The 18999-nt window shown below is 55.1% G+C and overlaps 6 protein-coding genes across 6 annotated transcripts; 2 read left to right on the forward strand and 4 right to left on the reverse strand.

Moving 5' to 3' along the window:
- Positions 1-1480: 1480 nt before the first annotated feature.
- CHGG_01820 (uncharacterized protein) lies at positions 1481-2826 on the reverse strand (the record flags this gene model as incomplete). The annotated part of the gene is made up of 3 exons (XM_001221040.1): positions 1481-2082; positions 2255-2511; positions 2564-2826. The coding sequence occupies 3 exons, from the start codon at positions 2824-2826 to the stop codon at positions 1481-1483; spliced, it is 1122 nt and encodes a 373-aa protein (XP_001221041.1).
- Positions 2827-3793: 967 nt separating this feature from the next.
- Positions 3794-5070, forward strand: CHGG_01821 (uncharacterized protein; the record flags this gene model as incomplete). The annotated part of the gene is made up of 3 exons (XM_001221041.1): positions 3794-4034; positions 4089-4967; positions 5054-5070. 3 exons carry the CDS (start codon positions 3794-3796, stop codon positions 5068-5070), a joined length of 1137 nt encoding a protein of 378 aa, XP_001221042.1.
- A 1077-nt stretch (positions 5071-6147) lies between these two features.
- On the reverse strand, positions 6148-7494 carry CHGG_01822 (uncharacterized protein; the record flags this gene model as incomplete). Its single annotated transcript, XM_001221042.1, has 3 exons — positions 6148-6183; positions 6243-7033; positions 7353-7494. 3 exons carry the CDS (start codon positions 7492-7494, stop codon positions 6148-6150), a joined length of 969 nt encoding a protein of 322 aa, XP_001221043.1.
- A 2439-nt stretch (positions 7495-9933) lies between these two features.
- Positions 9934-10310, forward strand: CHGG_01823 (uncharacterized protein; the record flags this gene model as incomplete). Its single annotated transcript, XM_001221043.1, has 3 exons — positions 9934-9961; positions 10024-10083; positions 10249-10310. 3 exons carry the CDS (start codon positions 9934-9936, stop codon positions 10308-10310), a joined length of 150 nt encoding a protein of 49 aa, XP_001221044.1.
- Positions 10311-11301: 991 nt separating this feature from the next.
- On the reverse strand, positions 11302-14115 carry CHGG_01824 (uncharacterized protein; the record flags this gene model as incomplete). The annotated part of the gene is made up of 4 exons (XM_001221044.1): positions 11302-13633; positions 13702-13715; positions 13791-13934; positions 14077-14115. The coding sequence occupies 4 exons, from the start codon at positions 14113-14115 to the stop codon at positions 11302-11304; spliced, it is 2529 nt and encodes an 842-aa protein (XP_001221045.1).
- A 4050-nt stretch (positions 14116-18165) lies between these two features.
- Positions 18166-18762, reverse strand: CHGG_01825 (uncharacterized protein; the record flags this gene model as incomplete). The annotated part of the gene is made up of 3 exons (XM_001221045.1): positions 18166-18200; positions 18267-18576; positions 18760-18762. The coding sequence occupies 3 exons, from the start codon at positions 18760-18762 to the stop codon at positions 18166-18168; spliced, it is 348 nt and encodes a 115-aa protein (XP_001221046.1).
- Positions 18763-18999: the final 237 nt, after the last annotated feature.

The following is an 18999-nucleotide window of genomic DNA, read 5'->3' on the forward strand; positions in this document are numbered from 1 at the left end:
TTGTACTGTATTCCTTGCTCCACTAACTCGGCTCGGAGGCCCGAAGATGTCGTCAACTCGGTCCGGGGATCGTGGGGCCGTCGGTCGGTCACGATAGTTCGATCGATGCGATGGGGGTGATGCCGGGATACAGGGGTTGTAAAAAAGGACAATGCACGACACAAGATAGTCAAGACAATGAAAGAGATAAAAAAACCGATAACGAAAAGATCAGGTGTCGATGGCCCGATGATGTTCTGATGAGCGACAACCTACCGCTTTTAATAAGTGAAGTTCGGGTGAGCTCGAACGAGGATGGTTAAAAATTTTCCCATCTCATTTCCGGCAAGGGAAGACCAGGCCCTCATATTTAAAGCTGGGAGGGAGCCGTGAATGCAGTGATGCCTGGCATCATGGGTGGAACACCTTGTCTCGGCGGCCGGAAAAGGCAGCAGAGAGTATCCAACGTGATTCGACGCGTAAAACTGGGTCTGGGGAACGTTGTCCCAACACGGAATCACCTGACTTGCTTACCGTTTTGAGGTAAGCTGCAAGAAATTTTGCAGGAAGCAATTCGGGATCTCCTTGCAACGTATCGTTGGCTGGGTTTAACAAGGGGCGGAAAAGCAAGCCGGGTCGCAAAACGGACAGTGCGAGACCAGGGATGTTCGGGACGATTAGGGGTTTTCCATGTCTCCATGTGCTCAATGCCGTGGAGACTTGACGCTAGGCGAGGCCGGATGGAATTGCCCAGGGTGAATTGGATTTTCTGGAAAAGGCTGAGAAATTGGAATGCTACACTGCAAGGCTACCGAGTACACGCCGAGGCACACTCACCCCGATGTGAACTTTTGATACCCGATCATCGCGAGGCAGCAGCAGGCTGAAGCGATGACGAGGCTGGGGCTGGTGAAGAAAAATATGGAATGCGTCACACTTGACTTGAATCAAATCCCTCGAGACGACTCATCGATACTTGGAAATCTCGACCAATTGACACCTTCCAGATTCAAGACAAGGCATTGGCCATGTTCGTGAGACCTCCAGACTTTGAAGCCTTGGCGACGAGGTGGATCGCCGCTTAAAATTAACATTTGCACACCTGGGACGGAGGCGGCAACCCGATCACGCAACGTTGACCCAACGTTGAGAAGACCCCTGCAGAAGAAAAGCACGGAGCAAACGGCTGCTCGAACCGTGCCGCCCATAACGAAGCAATCGCACAGGAAAGAATTCACGCGGCTTGTCCGGAACGACTTTGGGGATTACATCCCTTGGTACGAAGTATGACCATGACCATGGCCCCCAGCTTGCCTCCTTTTTTGTCGGGTTGTATTCCTTTTCGTCCCCGTCCTAGCCGGAACCGAAGTTTGACTTATCGGACCGCCTCCGAGGGGTGATAGCCAGGGGCAGCTCTAGGTCAACCCGCTAAAAATGGTGTTGCCACACACCAAATTTTCTAAAAAAGAAATTCGAAACAATAATCGGGTGAAAAAAGCTCTCAACCGTTGTCTCGCGCATTTTGTGCCAATTTCAGGACGGCCTGGGCAGCCAGCTTTTTCCCATCCCCTCGAGCTATTGCCTGTTGGTGGTATGCCACTGGCACACTACCCTTCTCAACGGGCAAACCGAGATCCACGCACCTCTGATAAAGATGGTCGCTCTGTTCCTTTGGGACGAGCTCGTCCCTATCCGCTTCGAGAATAAACACCATAGGAGCCCCGCTCCCGTTTACCTTTGAGACCTGGGCGATCAGGCCCAGGTTCCCCCAACTATCCAAATGGTTTCGGAGAAACGGCCACAGGTACTTGTACGGTAACCACTTCTGGGGATACAGGGTTTCCAGCATGGCCCTGATTGACACAAAGGGGGTTTCGAGGAGGAGGCCTCGGATCGGCATGTTGGAAGGAACCCGGCCAGTCGCAGCGAGGTTCGTTGCGACCCCTGCTCCGATGCTCTGACCCCAAACCAGCAAAATGGGGCGAGTGGTCCCGACGCTCCCGAAGACTCGTTCGTGGTGCTCGGCGATCCACCGCACAGCCCGCCTCGGCGTCGAGCCGAAGACCGGGCTCTGAGGGGCGGCCACGTGAGGTCCAGTACCCTCTGTAACTCAGGCAGACAAACGTCAACTCCATCGGCGCCAGCACAGGGGCCTTGCTGTCACTAACAGCACGGAGAACCCAAGACAAGTCGGGCAGTCGTGGCGGTATCGATGAGGCGTTCCCTGGACCCTGTCAGTGCTGGATCGCGAGCTTCCGGTCTCATGACTGCCAACCCTGAAAGTAGAGGACATAGACATGAGCGGCGGCAGGTTCCGACACTGCCGCGACCGGACGTCTTCCTCTTGGTAAAGGAACGGTCGCCACAGCGAGAGCAAGCTCTGTCCCATCGGCAGCCGCCGTCCTCTCTTCGGTCCACTCGATGCCACCACACATGCTGGCCCAGTCCGCGATCCGCTCACGGCGGGAGCTTGGCGGCAGCCCTGGCATGTAGATGATCTTGTTCTGGAAGACCACCATCATCACGCATTTCCTAATCCGACGTGTTAGTAACCCGTTTAATTTAAGCGTCTACCAAGACATACCAAATCCACAACCCCACCAGCAGGCCGGTAAAGACCACCGGCGGGAGGAGCACTGGCGGGATGTGGATGCAACGACAGCTTCTCCCAGCCACCAGGACTTGAGAGTGGCTGGTCCATAATGGCACCTTGCGTTTGATAGATGCCCAAGGGTGTACCGAAGTGAGGCGGGTGCTACGTCCAGCGTGCAACGAACGCCTCATTTGCCATTGGACCCCTCGCATGGGTATCCGGCGATGAGCAATCATGGCAGGCGAGTACGGCATTGGGTGTGGAGATTTCTCGAGTAAGTCGGCCAGTCCTTGGTGTCATGGCATGGCCCAGGCAATCATGTGTTCGTCTCCCACTCGTCTAGCTTTCGGCGTGTTCCGTAGTCGGGTCCCAACCGCTCAAGCCAGTGGACGAAGATTTAAAATCGTCCGAATTAGGCCGGCCTGGTTGGGTGGAATTCGAGGATGGCCGTTCTGACGTGGTTGTTGGGATGTTATTCGTCCGTGAGGAATGCAGTTTCGGTTTCCTCAAAGGCTTGCCACGAATGAACTGTCGAGAGATATGTAAGGGACGTGAAACTCTGCGGGGACGAGAGTCAAGCATCTGCGAAACAGATCTTGGTCAATTGAGCAAGCAATAAATCACGGCGGCCTGAAACTTTCTGGAAGTAGTATTTCATGGCATGCAAGGTGCTGCCCGTATGTTGGGGTTTGGCCCCACAGGAGCTCGTCACAGGTACCCTCCTGCCTTGCGAAGTATCGTGCTGTATCCGTTCTTGTTGGGCAAGCCAAAGCCGTGAATGTGTTCTCTCTCATGGTATTTGCAGAGTAGCCATTTGTATTTGTAATTATTTCTGAATTGATGCTCCCTGTTTTATTTCATTTCAACTTTTCTCGTATCCAAGTTGTTACGGCAACAGTGTTGGGGATGGTTGGTGGGGTGGCTGGGCTGCCATCCGATAACTACGATAAGCAGCGCCCCTCAGTTGGCTATATTGAGATGGAATCCGCTGCAACGCTCTGACATCGCCGACCGTTCGGGCTGCATACCTATAATACACAGTGCACGTCACAAACTTGCAACAGGTCATTGCCTCTCCTTTGACCCGCGACACAAACGGAATAACCAGGCCCTCCTCAACCTTCAAACCCTTCATCCTCCGCCGACGATCACTCGATTTCCTTCGACGACAAAACATAAATCTACAATCCACACCTGCGTTTGCAGGACACACCGCCCGTCATGCCCGCACCCGTGGAAAAAGAAGCCCGGTCGCGGGGCCACCATATCGAATTGGTCGACGACAACCCCTCCCCACATCACGACGGTGAAACCAGTCCGGGGCTTAGGGACAGCAAGGGGTGGGATGGGAAGTTGCGTGTACCTAAAAGCGCCATTCTCACAAACCCGGAAGCGCTCTCAGATCCCGAGTATTCAGACGATGACAATGTCGTACCCGGCGACGAGGTTGCTGCGGATGAGGGTAAAGAAGCCGGTTGTGTCCGGAATGACCTTAGCAAAGCTAACTCTACATCAGACCTTCTCGACGACGAAGACCCAGAGACCGACGAAATCATCTGCACCCACTCCCGCATCAAATCCATCTCTGATCTCCGTCTCGAGCGCTTCACGAAAGTAGCCCGCATCTGCCTCCGCCAGAACCTGATCCAAAACATAGAAGGCGTCTCCGGTATTGCCTCCACCCTCAACGACCTCGATCTCTACGACAACCTCATCTCCCACATCCGCGGCCTAGACGACCTCATCAACCTCACATCCCTCGACCTCTCCTTCAACAAAATTAAGCACATCAAGCACATCTCCCACCTCACCAACCTCACCGACCTATACTTTGTAGCCAACAAAATCTCCAAGATCGAAGGCCTCGAGGGCCTCACGAAGCTGCGCAACCTCGAACTCGGTTCCAACCGCATCCGAGAGCTCCAGAACCTCGACTCCCTCACCGCCCTCGAAGAGCTCTGGGTAGCCAAGAACAAAATCACCTCACTCACCGGCCTCTCCGGACTCCCCAACCTCCGCCTCCTTTCCGTCCAATCCAACCGCATCCGCGACCTCTCCCCCCTCCGCGACGTCCCGCAGCTCGAAGAGCTCTACATCTCGCACAACGCGCTCGAATCCCTCACGGGGCTGGAGCACAACACGCAGCTGCGCGTGATCGACGTGTCCCACAACCAGATCGCGTCGCTCGCGGGGCTGGGCCCCCTCGCCGCCCTCGAGGAGCTCTGGGCCAGCTACAACCAGGTCGCCGACTTTGCCGACGTCGAGCGCCACCTCGCCGACAAGCCTGCCCTCTCCACGGTCTACTTCGAGGGCAACCCCCTGCAACTGCGCGGGCCGGCTGTCTATCGCAATAAAGTCCGCTTGGCCCTGCCGCAGGTCCGGCAGGTCGATGCGAGTGAGTCTTTCTTTCCCCCTCCTTGACTGAACCACCTTGGGTGTGCATTTTTTGGCTGAGCTGAGGTTTACTAACGCACTGGGTAGCCTTTGTGTGGACGTGAATGTCAATGGTGATGATACTGGGCTGGGTTGTTGATCTACCGAGATCTATTGCCTCGCCGGGGGTTATACTGCCCCGGGGGGCTTATCAACAAGAACAAAGATGTTGTGGCTATAGTGACGGGTGATGTGTGACAACAGATAAGGGATACGGGTCACCTCCTCAAGGGGGAAAGGAAAGAGAGGAAATCATACCACATACGATGGCATGTGGCGGCGTTTTGGGTGCTTAGGAGGAGATCGGGGACCGGTCCAGCGTGCCGTAAGCGCAGCGTGGCAGGTAGCCCGCGTGGAGTTTGTTTTTATTGCTTTTCTTCAGGCTAGATAGTGGCAGGATGGCGGTTTGGAGGTGTAGCCAGTCGATCACCTGCCTACTCCTGCTCTCACATCCACGAAACCGATGTGCTAGAAGTGTTGGCTGTGTTATTTTGGGTGCTTTACGATGAGATATAGAAGAACGATCCCCTACAGGGCTGGAAATGTCGGGAAACGGCATGTGCCATTCGAAAATAGGAAAGTCTGTAGACGGCGGCTGGTCTTGCTTAGGACATTAGGGGATGTCGAGGTGAAATGCCATGAGCAGGGCGATATGTAGGCAAGTTGATGCAGAATAATCATGACCGTGGGCAATTTTTTCCGCCTCGAGGCCGTGTTTGTCGTCACTGGGTGTTCAAATAAAGAAGGGAAACAGTAGTGGGACCGGCATCATCAAGTTGGATATATTCTATGGAAATTCCACCAAACAGGCATGCCATGCAGTGCGTAAAACGAGACCCATCTCCAGGACATGAGAGAAATTTCCCCGGATATAGGTTGCGGATATCTCAAATAACACACAGCCCCAAGCCACCCCCCTATCATCGGGTAGGCGACGGCGCTGACATAAATCTCATTCCAGTCGTGACAAGGCAGGAAGGAGGATGACTTCCTTCCGCTAGGCGCCCTTTGTGGTCAATGGGCGAGGGGGTGATCGGTGGAGGGCAGGCCAGTGATGGGGCGTGGCCTGTCTCCGGTTCGGCCGGTTAGGCCGGGGCGGGATTGCGCCCGCCCGCCGCATTCTTTGCTTCTCCGAACAGCATTTAACCGAAGATCCAGAGGAGCTCAGTGGGGAAGTACTATAGTCACAACCGTCAGCATCGTGGTCACATGCTTCGAAGCTGCATCAGCTACTTACGTTGGAGGGCTGGTTGAAGCGGATGCCGCGGTCGAAGGCAGAGATGGTGGCAATGTCCTCCTCGGAGAGATCGAAGTCGATGCTCTGGAAGTTCTCGGCCATGATCTGGGGCCGGGTGCTCTTGGGGATGATGGCGAGGCCACGCTGGGTGGCCCAGCGGAGCAGGACCTGCGAGGCGGGGCGGTTGTGCTTGGCCGCAATCTTCTTGATGGTCTCATCCTCGATGAGGGGAGCGAGCGCGTCAGCGTGCTTCATGTTGAACTCCTTGAAGCTGGCGGGGCCGAACGAGCTGTAGGCAGTAACGGCGATGCCCTCGCGCTTGGCGAGGTTGATCAGCTCCTGCTGGACGAGGTAGGGGTGGTGCTCGACCTGGAGGGTGGCCGGGCGGATCTTGGCGTAGCGGAGGAGGTCGTAGATCAGCTGGGCCTGGAAGTTGGAGATACCGATGCTCTTCGAGAGGCCCTTGCTAACGAGGGACTCCAGGGCCGTCCAGGTCTCCTGGATGGTGGCCTTGCTGGGGCGGATCTCCTCCTTGCCATCGTAGTGCCAGCCGGGGGGGTAGCGGACCGCGGGGTCAACCCACTCGAGGGCAACGGGGAAGTGAATGAGGTAGAGGTCGAAGTATTCAATACCCCAGTCGGCGAGCTGCTTCTTGACGATGGGCTCGACGCGCTCGGCGTCGTGGAAGGTGTTCCAGAGCTTGGACACGATGAAGAGGTCCTCACGCTTCACGATGCCTTCCGAGATGGCGCGGGCAACGCCCTGGCCGCACTCAACCTCGTTACCGTAGTCTATTTATGCTTGGGTCAGCTATTGTCTCTCTCTTCTCTGTGTGTGTTTGTGTAAGTGCGGGTGTCCCTTGGCACAGTCCCACACTGATCCACCATCCGTCCCGCTGGCGCTTCCGGCAAGGGTCCGGCAGAATTCGACCCCTCCATTCACATGTGGGGTGGAGAAGGAGGGAGGGGGTGGGGTAGTTTCTCCTCGTCCTCCATTGCCCCTCCACGTTGGCGCGGCGCGTGCGTGCTCCAAAGTCATGGTAAAAGCCCGCATAGCCATTGCCTGCAGGGTGGTGGTACAGAAGGTGAAGGGCGGGCAAGCGTGACTTACCGCAAGCACCGTCGAAAAGACGGTAGCCGGCCTTGATGGCGTTGTAGACGACATCCGAGGCGACGGCGTTGTCGACCTTCCAGAGACCGAAGCCCACCTGGGGCATGTCATAGCCGCTGTTGAGCTTGATGACGGGAGCCATTGTGTCGATTTATGGATTCTCTTCCGGGTGACGGTTTGAAACTCTGCGAAGCCTAAGTTAGAAAGGTCGACCGGCACAACGACTCGAGGAGCGAGTGTCGAAGAAAACCAGCGGAGGCAGACCGTAGGGAAACTCACTGGAGGAGCTGTCCGATGGGAAATGGTATGAGAGTTCGGGGAAAACCAACGGGGGCCTTCGAGAGCATCGAGGGGTTGCTGCGCTACTTATACCGTCTGCCACTCTCCATAAGCTTTCCCGAGCCGGAGGAGAGGGGTGCCACCAGGCTACGCTGGAGCCCATGCCGCGCTCCGCCGAGTCGCGCGCTTCAACTAGATGATGTGCCGCCGAGCAGGGTCATACCGTCCCGCCTGCGGCGGTATCTCTCGCAACCCAGACACCATGACCCCTCCAGAACCCCCATTCAGACCCGCTCCCTCGTCATACCGGCGCAGGAACTCAAGGCTGAACACCGGGGTCTCTCTCGGCGCGGGCAGCACGTCAGGGGTCCATAACCGCACGTTGGATCTCGGTTGCCGTGGCAAACGGCCACTTCTACTGGCCGAGGGTGAGGCTTGCGATGGCCTGCGCGGCAGATCTCCGGGCGTGCCTCCGGAGATTCTCACTGATTCGCCTGGATAATGGAGGAACCTGATGTCCACCAACAGACGGCCAAGGCTGTGGAGCCGTCCGGACGTTCTCCATTTGTGCGGGTTAAACGGGAATCCTTTTGTTCTCTCGAAAATGTGGACTCCGGCTGGAGCCAAGGAGCGTCACTCATGAGTCGGGCTGCCCATTAGCCTCATGCACACGGCGGCAGAAATCGTCTTTGGTTTCAACCCCCCAATCGTGTAGCCCGCAACCCCAAATCTAGCAGGGTGCCCTTTTACAGGGTCGCAGAGACGCAACGTCCTGGCGGCTCGCGACCGGAAACAGACGGCTGCGGTTCGTCTGGAGGCGGCTGTTGGCCACAAGCAGACGAAATCTCGTCTGATCACCTGGCCGATGCCGGGTGGGATGTAGGGAAGTTCCTCCGAACAAGGTGAGGCACCCGCTGCGAGGCGCCGTGCTGGAGTCTGGAGTTTCGACTTGACCCGGTATCCGGCCACGCCCGCTATTTAGCCTGTTAAAGACCCGCGCCAACCAGGGGGGCCGGTTAATTACAAACTGGGCGAAAGACAATGGGAGAGCAGTCCACAGTGGGTTTCCTTTTCGCCGGAGTATCGCCATGTCTTTTGTTCACCTGACCTTGACCGACGGTGAACCAGGAGTTGCTCGCCAACTGGCGAACGAAGACGGTAGCAATGCAGCAAGGCTTGGATGAAGTCCGACAGAAAAAGACTTTAGCCAATTCAACACGGCTGCTGTTTCGGGTGTCGGTGAGACGTGGAGCTTTGAGGCTTTTTGATGTTCGGGTTGTGTTGATACCTAGGTAGATTGCAAACAACTGCGGCTTGCTCTACATTTCCCCTGATCGGCGGTTTCGGGCTTAATTCGGTGCTTGTGGAAAGACCCAGAATCCAAGAACACTCAACAACGAGAATTTGAAGTTTTACAAGAGCAGCAGAGGTATCTGGGTGGTGGTTACCTAAGTTGGCGACATGCCGATCACGATCACATGGAGTGCTCTTTCGAATTTGGCAACTGTCGTCGCCAACTGAGAACCTTGATGACTAGGTGGCCACGGCCAGGGGCAGCGCTTTCCTGGTTGGTGCATTCCTCGTCAGTCCGTCTCTGGTACAAAGCACGAGGCTGTTGGTTGTACGGGCAGATATCGTCTCAGACACAACTTCACACTCTGAGTCTCCTCAAGCACACACGTTCTAAGATATCTAACCGGTAGGCTACCTGGCTGGTTATAAAGTAGTATCTTCGTAACTTTGTGTTGGGAGAGTTGGACCAGTAAGATATGGTATAATTACCGCATACATGTAGAGATATACCTAGGTAGGTAGTTATTACAGCCGCAGTCTTAGAAATGAAATGGCTGTTGAGACTCAAAGACACAGAAAAACTTCAAAATTGAGCAATCAGACAACACAAGCGAAAAAGGGTTAGGGTCAATATTTTGTGCTGACCAGCCTTAACAGCCAAGAAACTCAGCTCTGGCCACCTTTCCATTTCGAGCTAGCTCAGCTCTCGATGTAATGTACGTACCTTGCCTGCCAGCTTTCAACATCGGGTCGTGCATTCGGAGTGCATCCCACTGTAACCAACATTGACGCCGGCGACCTTCCCGACGATTGTCACAGACGCGACCGGCGCAATCGCACGGCGCAGAAGGCCCAATCGATAGACGACATCGAAAACTACTGAACCCCCGCTGGAACACGAAAAGGACGACCAGGCGCGGCGAGGCCAGCAGGCCAAAGCAACACACACCCACACATCCCTTCTCTCGACGACACCATACCATACCGCTAGGCGCGCCACTCCGTCAGAATGTCTATCCTCGGGCAGTTTCTTTATGGTACGGCGCTCTCTCCCGATCAGATACCCTTTACCGCCCCAACTAACATACCGCCACCCCAGTCACCGTGCTCCTCCTCAACGCCATCTGCATCCCCTCCGAAGACCGCTTCCTCGCGCGCGGTACGTTTTGCGCCCTCCCTCCACCCCGCCCTTTTTCTATACCCCAGATCCCGATCCTCCCCCCCTTACATCCGGGGTATCAAACCTCCCTCGCCCCTTTTCAATGGGATCTTACAACCCCCAAAGCAACTTATCCAAAAACTAACAACCACCCCCTAAACACAGGCGGGCTCGCTGCAGCGACATACCGACGCGGTTTCGAGCAAGAAGTCGACAGCAGCGTCTAGTACAAAATCATACAGCTGATCGCGAGCGTGCTGACGGTCATGAGGGGTAAGTTCCGCTTCGCACCTCATCCCCCCCCCTTTTCCCCTTGAAATATGTAGGATGGCCGTGCTGATGTCGTCATTGTAGTACCCCTGATTATAATCAACACACTCATTATAGTATACGAGATCATTTTGGGTTAGTGGGATGCGCTGGGCGGTGCTGGATGGCAGGGAGAGACAAGACGAGACTGGCAAAGACAGAAAGGGACCCCTTGGTTACCTTGATTTTACCTTGCGTGGACTGAGGCGGCCCGATATGCCAGGTCAGGCCATGTTGTAGCTATGGAAGCGGCGGTTTCAATGGCAGGCGTTTCGGGCGTGAATATGTATGTTTTGTTTGATTGCTGCAGCCGGCCGCAAAACTTGACTGATTTGGTGCATTGAATATTGGGAAAAAAAGGCCAAGCGAAATGTAGGGGAAACTTATGAGGCACGGCGTGTGCACTCAAGCTGCTTGCAACATCACATTATACACGGCTAGTAATACTCGCTTCATTCATGAACCGGAAACTCCGCGCAGTCAAACGGACCGAGGACCGGGTATACCGTGTACCGAGGAATCTTGCCTCACGCCTCACCATGATCGTACAAGCTAAAGGCAAATAACACCCGCCAACCTCCTGTTTTTTTTGCACACAAGGCATCCAGCAAGTGAGCTATATCTCCTCCCAAGGCACTCGCTTGTCTAGTCAAGTCCGATCCAACATCCAAATCCCCCGGAGGAGAGAAAGCAGCTTTATACAACCACAAGGTATGTAACCAAACAAGCCCAAAATATGCAACACGAACAAGAGGCCCATCCACACAGGCCGGGTACATCCCAAAACCAAACCCAATGTTGAGGGCAGCTTACCACCAGAAATTAGGTACGACCTGGCCCACCAGCATGGCGGGCCGGCAAAGGTTCCGGCTCGGGCTCGGCAGAGCATAACAGATGTCTCATGCCCTTCTAGGACGAAGACAAAAACTTGCTGCTCTTCTTCTTGCCCAACCCGAAGGTAAACCTCTCCTTCAATGGCGGCTTCTGGGTCTCCTTCTCTTTATCCTTCTCCTTGTCGTGATTGCCGTGGTTCGGCAACTGGGCGATTGCCCCGGGTGCCGTCTCGGACCGCGGCATGGACCGTGGTAGAAGGTGGGTATGTTTTCCGGCGGGCCCGATGCTATTGCTGCTCCCGTTCTGATAGTGGGGTGCAGCATTCTCTCCGCCGCCGGCGCTGGTCTCGCCCTTGTCAAACCGGTTCTCGCCGTTGGTCTCCCCGCGGTCCGTTTTGTCGGCTTTGGCGTCGCTGCTCTTGCCCTCGTCCTTGTTTTGCCCGATATGCAGGAAAGCAAAGCTCTTGCGGGTCATGGATTTGCGAGCCATGGATTTGCTTGTCCGAGTAGTGCGGTTAAGGAAACCGTTCCAGTGATTCTCGTCGCTGCCACCCGCATCAGAGGAAGTAGCTGTGTCTGCTGTGGCGGCGCCCTCTTTCTTTTGGCGCCTCTCTTCCTCGGCTGCCATTTGCTTGCTTTCTTGGATGGCTTTGTGGAATTGTTCGCGTTCGAGCCGGGCCGTCTCTCGCATCTTCTGTTGCGCCTCTAGGCGCTCCTTTGCTGCGGCGCGCATTTGTTCCTTCTCGGCGGCTTTCCGAGCCTTCTCCTCGGCCTTCTCTTGAGCTTTAAGTTCCTTCTTTTCCCTGGCAATTTGGTCCTTAGATTTCGGCGGAGAAGTGGCGGCTTTGTCTGCCTCTGTCGTAACGGCTGAGCCGGTGGGTGGCGCTGCGACCAGGGGGTGGATTTCGGAAGAGGAGAGCGGTGGTGGGAGCGGGCCGCTGGGGGTGGTAGAGTCGATATCAGTAGGGGCTGACTTGGTTTGGTCGAGCGCGACTAGTGTTTCGTTCTCATCAACTGCGGGCAGCGGTTGTGAGTTGAGTTTGGAGAGCATAACCTGACTCGACCCGCTGGCCGCCTCGGTCGCCGTCGCGAGATCAGCTGCTTGGGCGGCCAGCTTCACCTGGTCCACACCCTCAGCGTCCATCTCTTCCCGCACCTTCTCGAACGTCGTCTCCTGGTAGAACAGCACATAAGCACAAGCCATTCCGGGCTTGTCCCCGAAGAAGTTCCGGACGAAATTCTTGTCTACAGGCTCAACCATCTCATCGTCGAAGAGCAGCCACCCGCGATCCTTTGTCTTGATGACGGCGACGTAGTGCCCATGGTAGGCATTACCTCCAATATGTACTACGACGGCGTACAACTCGTACATCCTGTCGGGGTCTTCGGCGTCGTCGGTGGTGTTGAACATGCGGAGATGGTAAGGGTAGACAACGCGGTGGAAAAGCTTCTGCAGCCGGCTGTAATCCTCGGTGTACTTAAACCGCTTCAGATGTAAAGCGAGGACCTTGGGTAGTTTCTTGACCTTCATTCGCTTTTCCGCTTCCTGCAAACCACCGCAGTGGTCGCAGTGGAACTTGTTCCTCTCGCACAGCATCTCCTCTGCCGAGAAACTTTGCAGACAAGCAGTCACAGAAGAGTGCTCCTCCAGGTCTATGGATAAATCCAAAAACGTCTCGTCACGCTGTGATGCCGTCTCGCAGGTCAAACACCTGGTTTCTGATGTTAGCACACCCTCGAATATGTCGTGTACCCATCCAGTCCCCGAAGCCCGTGTCACTGCCCCAGAACCGGCTTTTGACAATGCCGTGTCTGTTATCTGGGATGGGCCATTCTCGTTTCGGCTTTCCGCTTGCTCTTGCATCCGCTTGGCGTTGGCCTCCACGTTGGCAATGACGTCGTTGAGGACTATGCCGTAAAACTCATGGGCATCCTGGTGCATCGAGTTCCGGAACATCTCATTATTGCGCTTAAAGATGTCCAGGAATCGTTGTGGGCTCAGCACCCCTGTTCTGGACTGGCTGTCGATGAAGGTCGTGAAAATGTCTCGTAGGCCTGTGAAGGTGCATTCTTCTATGCCGGACAAGTCCTTATTCTCCTCTGCCAGTTCTAATACTGGCCCCTTGACCATAGCCTGCTTTTTCTTGTACTCCGGTGAATCTGGCTTGTCCTCGGGTCGCAAGGGTGGTACGGGGGGCGCTAGTTGGCCACCACTGAAAGATTGTCGCGGTTTGTTCGGCCCAGGGGCAGCACCATTTGTGTCCACCTGAGCTGGGGACCGTATTGTGACGTTGACTTTCTGCCTAGTTCCGTTCGGGTGGTCCCCAGGTTGGGGCAGGGGATAATTGACGACATGCTCTCGAAACTGCTCTGAGTGATATAATGCTTGGACAATTGAGTTGCAATAGCTGTGTATTCGGTAATCAGTATGTTGCTCGTTTGAATTTGGGTGTTATTGGCAGGTGATTTGGCATACCAGGTGTTTCCGAACTAGATTGAGCAACAATGGTTAGTCCCTATTGCAGCTGCGAGGATGGAGTTGGTAGATTGGTAGGTGGTCCTCACATTCTCCAACCCAAAGAACTTGTCACTGCCGTCCTCCCGAATGGGGCCCGAAATGGGCAACAACTTCTCGAGCGGTGTTAAGTCTGGTTGAGGTTCGTCCTTCTTGTTCTTTGTGGTTGTGGTGCTATCGGATTTTGAACCACCCTAAATAGTGGCACGGTCAGTCTTGAACGTTGTCCCATGTAGCTCAAAAAGTGACGGGAGGAAGCAGATATTAATGTTGCTTTGTGTGTGTTGGTGCTCTCGTTCGATGGTGCCTCGATGCACAGTGGTTGGTCCAACTTACAGATCCGGCCCCTTTGAGCTTCTGGAAGAACCCCGCCATGGCGAGCGCCGAGGAGACCAGGCGCCCGGGGCGTTAATCGGCGGGTGGGTTCGGTGGTTGTCGATCCGGTCTCTTGGGACGATGTGAGGAAGCCCCGGGATACCGATGATGGGTCGAGTGACTCGGGAGCAATCATCCGGCAAGCTGTCCTGGAAAGCTAAAAGAGGTACATGGAGTGGCGCGCAATGTTCGGAGTCTCAAGCAAATATTAACTATGGTTATTGGTAACGCAGGCTGCACGGGTTGACGGAACAATTCGAGTTGCGCAATTCAGCATCGGACAAGTATCAACGCGGTGTTTCGCGACATGTGCGGGTCGGATTCGGTCGAGGCATGCCAGTATCGTGCGGGACAATCCAAAAAGGCTGGAATCCAAACAGTTCAAAGATAAAGAGGGCTTTGCAACCGCCAAAAAAAAAAAAAGAAGACTGCTTGTAGGGCTGAACAGAGTGCAGGCCAGGAATGGACAAGAACTTCGATACTATGGCGAAGAGGAAACGACACACAAGCGAGCTCGATGCTGAAGAGGCACGCAGGGCTGGGAGGTCAGGGTAGGTTCCTGTACTTTACATGGTGACAATTGCCAAGTACCCCTGCGAGCAATAACTCTCCATTGGAAAACCGGCTCGTTTCCAGAACAGTTAGTTCCTGGCGGGGTGTGGGTCCCCGAGGAAGGAACCCCACAGAATCTTCCCACTAGAGCGTGCGCCGTTCGATTTGTTGGGTTAGGCGCAACGCTCTCCTGCTGCATTCAAGGACCTCCCAAACGCTGGGTGACGGCAGATCGACTTTCTAGCAGACCCCTCTTTTTCTCTTTGTGCTTCGGTGTGTCTCTTAATCGGCAGAAATCGGCAGATCCTTTTCAGGGCCACGTTGAGCGTCTTGCCGCAACAAAGCACCTTCCAAAAGCCGTGGTTTCTCTCGCCTCGGCCGTTGGCCTTTCCATCCTGCGGATTCCAAGGGCGGGCAGGACTAGGAAACTCAGCATATCCCGGTAACGGAGCGCTTCCTTCTTTAAGTTTTGACTGGAACAAAATAACCCGTCATATATCCCTCCAACTACATCGCCCCGTTCAAGATTGAGCTGCATACACCGCCGTCGTTGGCCCAACCGCATGGGTAGCGATGTCGCACTGCGTCGGGGGTGTCGTTTGCTTCAGCTCACAAAGAGGCGGCACGCCCAAAAAGTCGCATCATTCTCTCCGGCTCGTCTGAGAGACGTGGTGGGCTCTAAGCTTTGTGGCGGCTCTCAGCATTCGCGAGAGATCTGCATGGCAAGACTTGTCTCGCACTCAACTCCAGTAGAGTTGCAGCTTGGCCGAGGGTTACATGCCCCAGCTGTGAGGTTGCAATATAGGGGTTCCCGCGTGCAAGCGCCAGCACCAGCCAGGCGGATTCCCCATCAGCTCGAGCCCGAGGCTGCCATTCGCCCATCGCTAGGGACTTTAAGGCCATGGATGCCACGCTGAGGAGAGTCCACGAGAGCGGAAGTGTGGGGTAAAATCGAAGGCTTCGCTTGCGCAGGGAGCTTCCAAGGTCCATTGGCTCGTTGCTTCGGTTTACCCGCACTGGCCGCAACGCTCCCACAAGTCGGGGATGCGGGTCCCGTCGTCCGGACTGATTTGCTGCTGCATGTCTTGGCATTACCCGGCTTCCAGAGTAATCCCTCCGTGAAGTGCCTCACAAGTCGTTCCGATTTTAAATGCATCAAAATGCAAAGACTTGTCGAGCAGAATAACTTTCTACTACAGTTAACAAACCGCACAAATGCAATTTAGATACTTGTCTGCGCCATCCATCATTCATTTCATCGAGTCGGTGACCGCGCGATGCAGGGCCGTGGTTGCCGAGGAAGGAATGCGCCGCACAACACAGCGCCAGGGATGGAAGCCACGCCGCCGAAACCACCCGCCTGCCTCCTGAGGGATGGTCTGCTGCTCCTCATGGCACCCTTGGAAAAGTGAACCAGTGGGAAATGCAGGGCGCCCCGTTGCCCGCCGCGCCCCCATGCGCCCCGCGGCGGCCAACTCTGCTGCTCAATGGCCAGATTCAACGCTGAAAGTCCTCAAAGTGGCAAGCTGAGCCGACAAATAGCGTTGCTATTCCATACGACCTCAACTGTCCATTGTTTGCGCCGCCCATCCGTCCTAACCACCATCTCCGCTGCCTGATGACGAAACCCCCAACTAACCCTACATCTGGCACGATCCTTCGAGTGGAAACGGCACCACATGAGGCCACCATGATTCAAGAAACGCTCTATTAGGTACCCAACATGCTACGGAGTGCGCGTTAGCTGGTCTCCTGACGGAAAGCTAACTTCTGCCGGATGGCTGTCTTTCGTTGAATCCAAGCTTCTAGTTGGGTTTGAGTACCTCATAGCGCAAATATGCATGCTATTTTTGAAGTCGATGTTGGAAAGCCATAGGTATGGTTAAACATCATAGTGCCGGCAGTATGTGATGTGGCTTGATTTTACACTTGCGGTCCGGCGCCATTCTCGGGACCGTGGATAGCAAACGCTGCGCTAGACAATGAAACCTAACTAAGTACATAACTATTCGATGTCCGGGTAAATGATGATCTATACTACGGACTGCACGTCTACGGCCAACATGCATTTGAGGGTGGTGTCAAAGGCCGAGAGAATCGCCGGAAGCCAGTGGTTGGGAGGGTTTTGAGGGTAAGGTATTGGACAGTATCACGCGAGACTTGCAAGTTGGCTTGAGACATGTCCAAGGTACATAAAATACAACTCCTTGGCCCAGCCACATGACGACTTGTCCATGCCAGTCATGACCCACGAAAACCGGCAACACTGAGCTTATTCGGTTTATAGGCTTTAGCGAGTCTTCGATGACAAATAGAGGTGGGATGCTCGGTGATTCTTGACCGAACGCCGCTCGTTTCTCTCCGAGAACAAGAGGACATGGTAATCAAGATGGCCAATGATGTGGAGGTAGAGTTCCTGCCCTATGACGACGCTTCCATATGACAATATTAGAAACTGGGTGGCAAGCCGAGACATCGTCTCGGCTGACGCCTATCCATCCTCAAGCAGAGATATTGCCGCGAAGCAAATCAACATTGCTAGCCACACACGCCGACCAAGTCTCGGTTTCCCCGTCCTTGTATGACCCCCAGTTACCGCATGACCCCGCGCGCCACCAAGGCGCCTTCAACCTGCCTATGTGCCTATCTCGCTCCCAGAACCAACCTTCTCTCAAATGCTAGAGTCAGGGGGCACAACAAATCAAGAACGGAGATCGCTATCGCCTCTGGTGGGGCAACCGTGATCCAAGACACAACAAGACAAGACAAAATACCGCCCCGTTAACCAGGTGGAGGAGGAATGTGCAATGACGAAAGATTCGGATCGTAACGCTGCACCGGCTTCCATCCGGGCCATCCGATAGATAATCTCGTGGTCCCTCGGAGATAGCGCTTCGTCAAAGAGCGGCTGACTTTCCGTTCTTGTCGGTAGCCGCCGGCAAGTTCATCAGGGGAAAAACACGGATGTGGGTGATGTACACGAAATAGGGTATTAAACCATGCATGCGATGTTTAGGATTAGGCCGATAAGGAAGCATTCTTGCCCTTACCCTTCCTTTGAACCATAAGTTACCTAAGTTGTCTTTTGCATCAAAAAGTCACGTCCGCAGTCTGCCAAAACGAAGAAAACTCATATTCCCATAGCAACCCATTATATGATATTGTACAACAATCAACGGGATCCGTCGCGGCCACATACTGCAAGATGGCAATAGGCACGCCAAAACCAAAGGTCGAATCTCATGCTTAGCTTTTGCCGTACCCCCAGCTTGTTTTCCCGAGGTATATGCATCTATCCCCAGCCAACACCGCAAACCAACGAAAGAGCACCTTTGGCCGCATTCCGAAAGATGATCGTCGCCCCCCCCCCCCCCGTACCGCCCTGTCCTGTCCTCATGTCGCCCGTTCTGTCGACGAGGGAGCACCGTTCACTCCGATGGCCGATGTATGCGCTTTGTATAGTGTCTCGCCCATGCGGGCTGTCGTGGTTCAAACAACCTAGCTCGAGAACTTGCGAGTGATCTTGGCAATGACTGTAATCGCAACCATTAGCTCCCATCATCAATTCAACAACCAACAAAAACCAAAAAGCAACTCACTATGCAATGCAACCACACTAAAAATAAACACCAGACTCAACACCAACACCACCACGGGATCCACCTTCAGCCCGGGGCTCTCGTCGGTATACAGGCGCAGCATGGTGCTGCTGGAGCCGCCGGCGCCGGCGGAGCGCGTGCTGTTGGGCCGCACGTTGGCGATCTTCTCCTTCTGGTCGGCGGCGGCGCGGCGGCGGATCGCCGTGCGCGCGCCCCCGGGCGGAGGCGGCGACGAGGGCCGCGCCGACGCGCCCGTGGCCGAACCGCCGCTGGCGGCACCTGCGGGCGGGGATGCGGCGCGTGGGGAGGACTGCGGGAGAGAAGGGTGGGTTAGCTGGGTTGGCTGGGTTTTTGGGGGGGGTGGAGGTTCTTTTCGTGATGGTGGAAAAGGGGCTTGGGGTGTTGAATTGGGGGAGGTGCTTGCTGGCTGGCTGGCTGGCTGGCTGGCTGGCTTGCTGGTGGTGAGAACCTGGGAATTGGGGGGCGAGCTTACCATCTTGTGGAATTAGAAAAGTAGTAGAACGAAAAACGGCTGGTATTGACGAAGAAATGAGAGAATGAATGGCGTGGTGGTGAATTGGGAGAAGTCAATCGGTCGAGGTCGCGTGGTGGATTTTGGGCGATGGGTTCGCTGGAGATGCAGTCCACGCCCCTAATTATCGGCAGGTGATCCGTGCTCCCAATTGAGGCCACGAAGTCACAGCTCCCTGCTCCAGCGTGTCCAGCTCCTTCA

This window comes from Chaetomium globosum, genomic scaffold (assembly GCF_000143365.1).
Source record: "Chaetomium globosum CBS 148.51 scaffold_1 genomic scaffold, whole genome shotgun sequence".
Taxonomy (NCBI): domain Eukaryota; kingdom Fungi; phylum Ascomycota; class Sordariomycetes; order Sordariales; family Chaetomiaceae; genus Chaetomium; species Chaetomium globosum.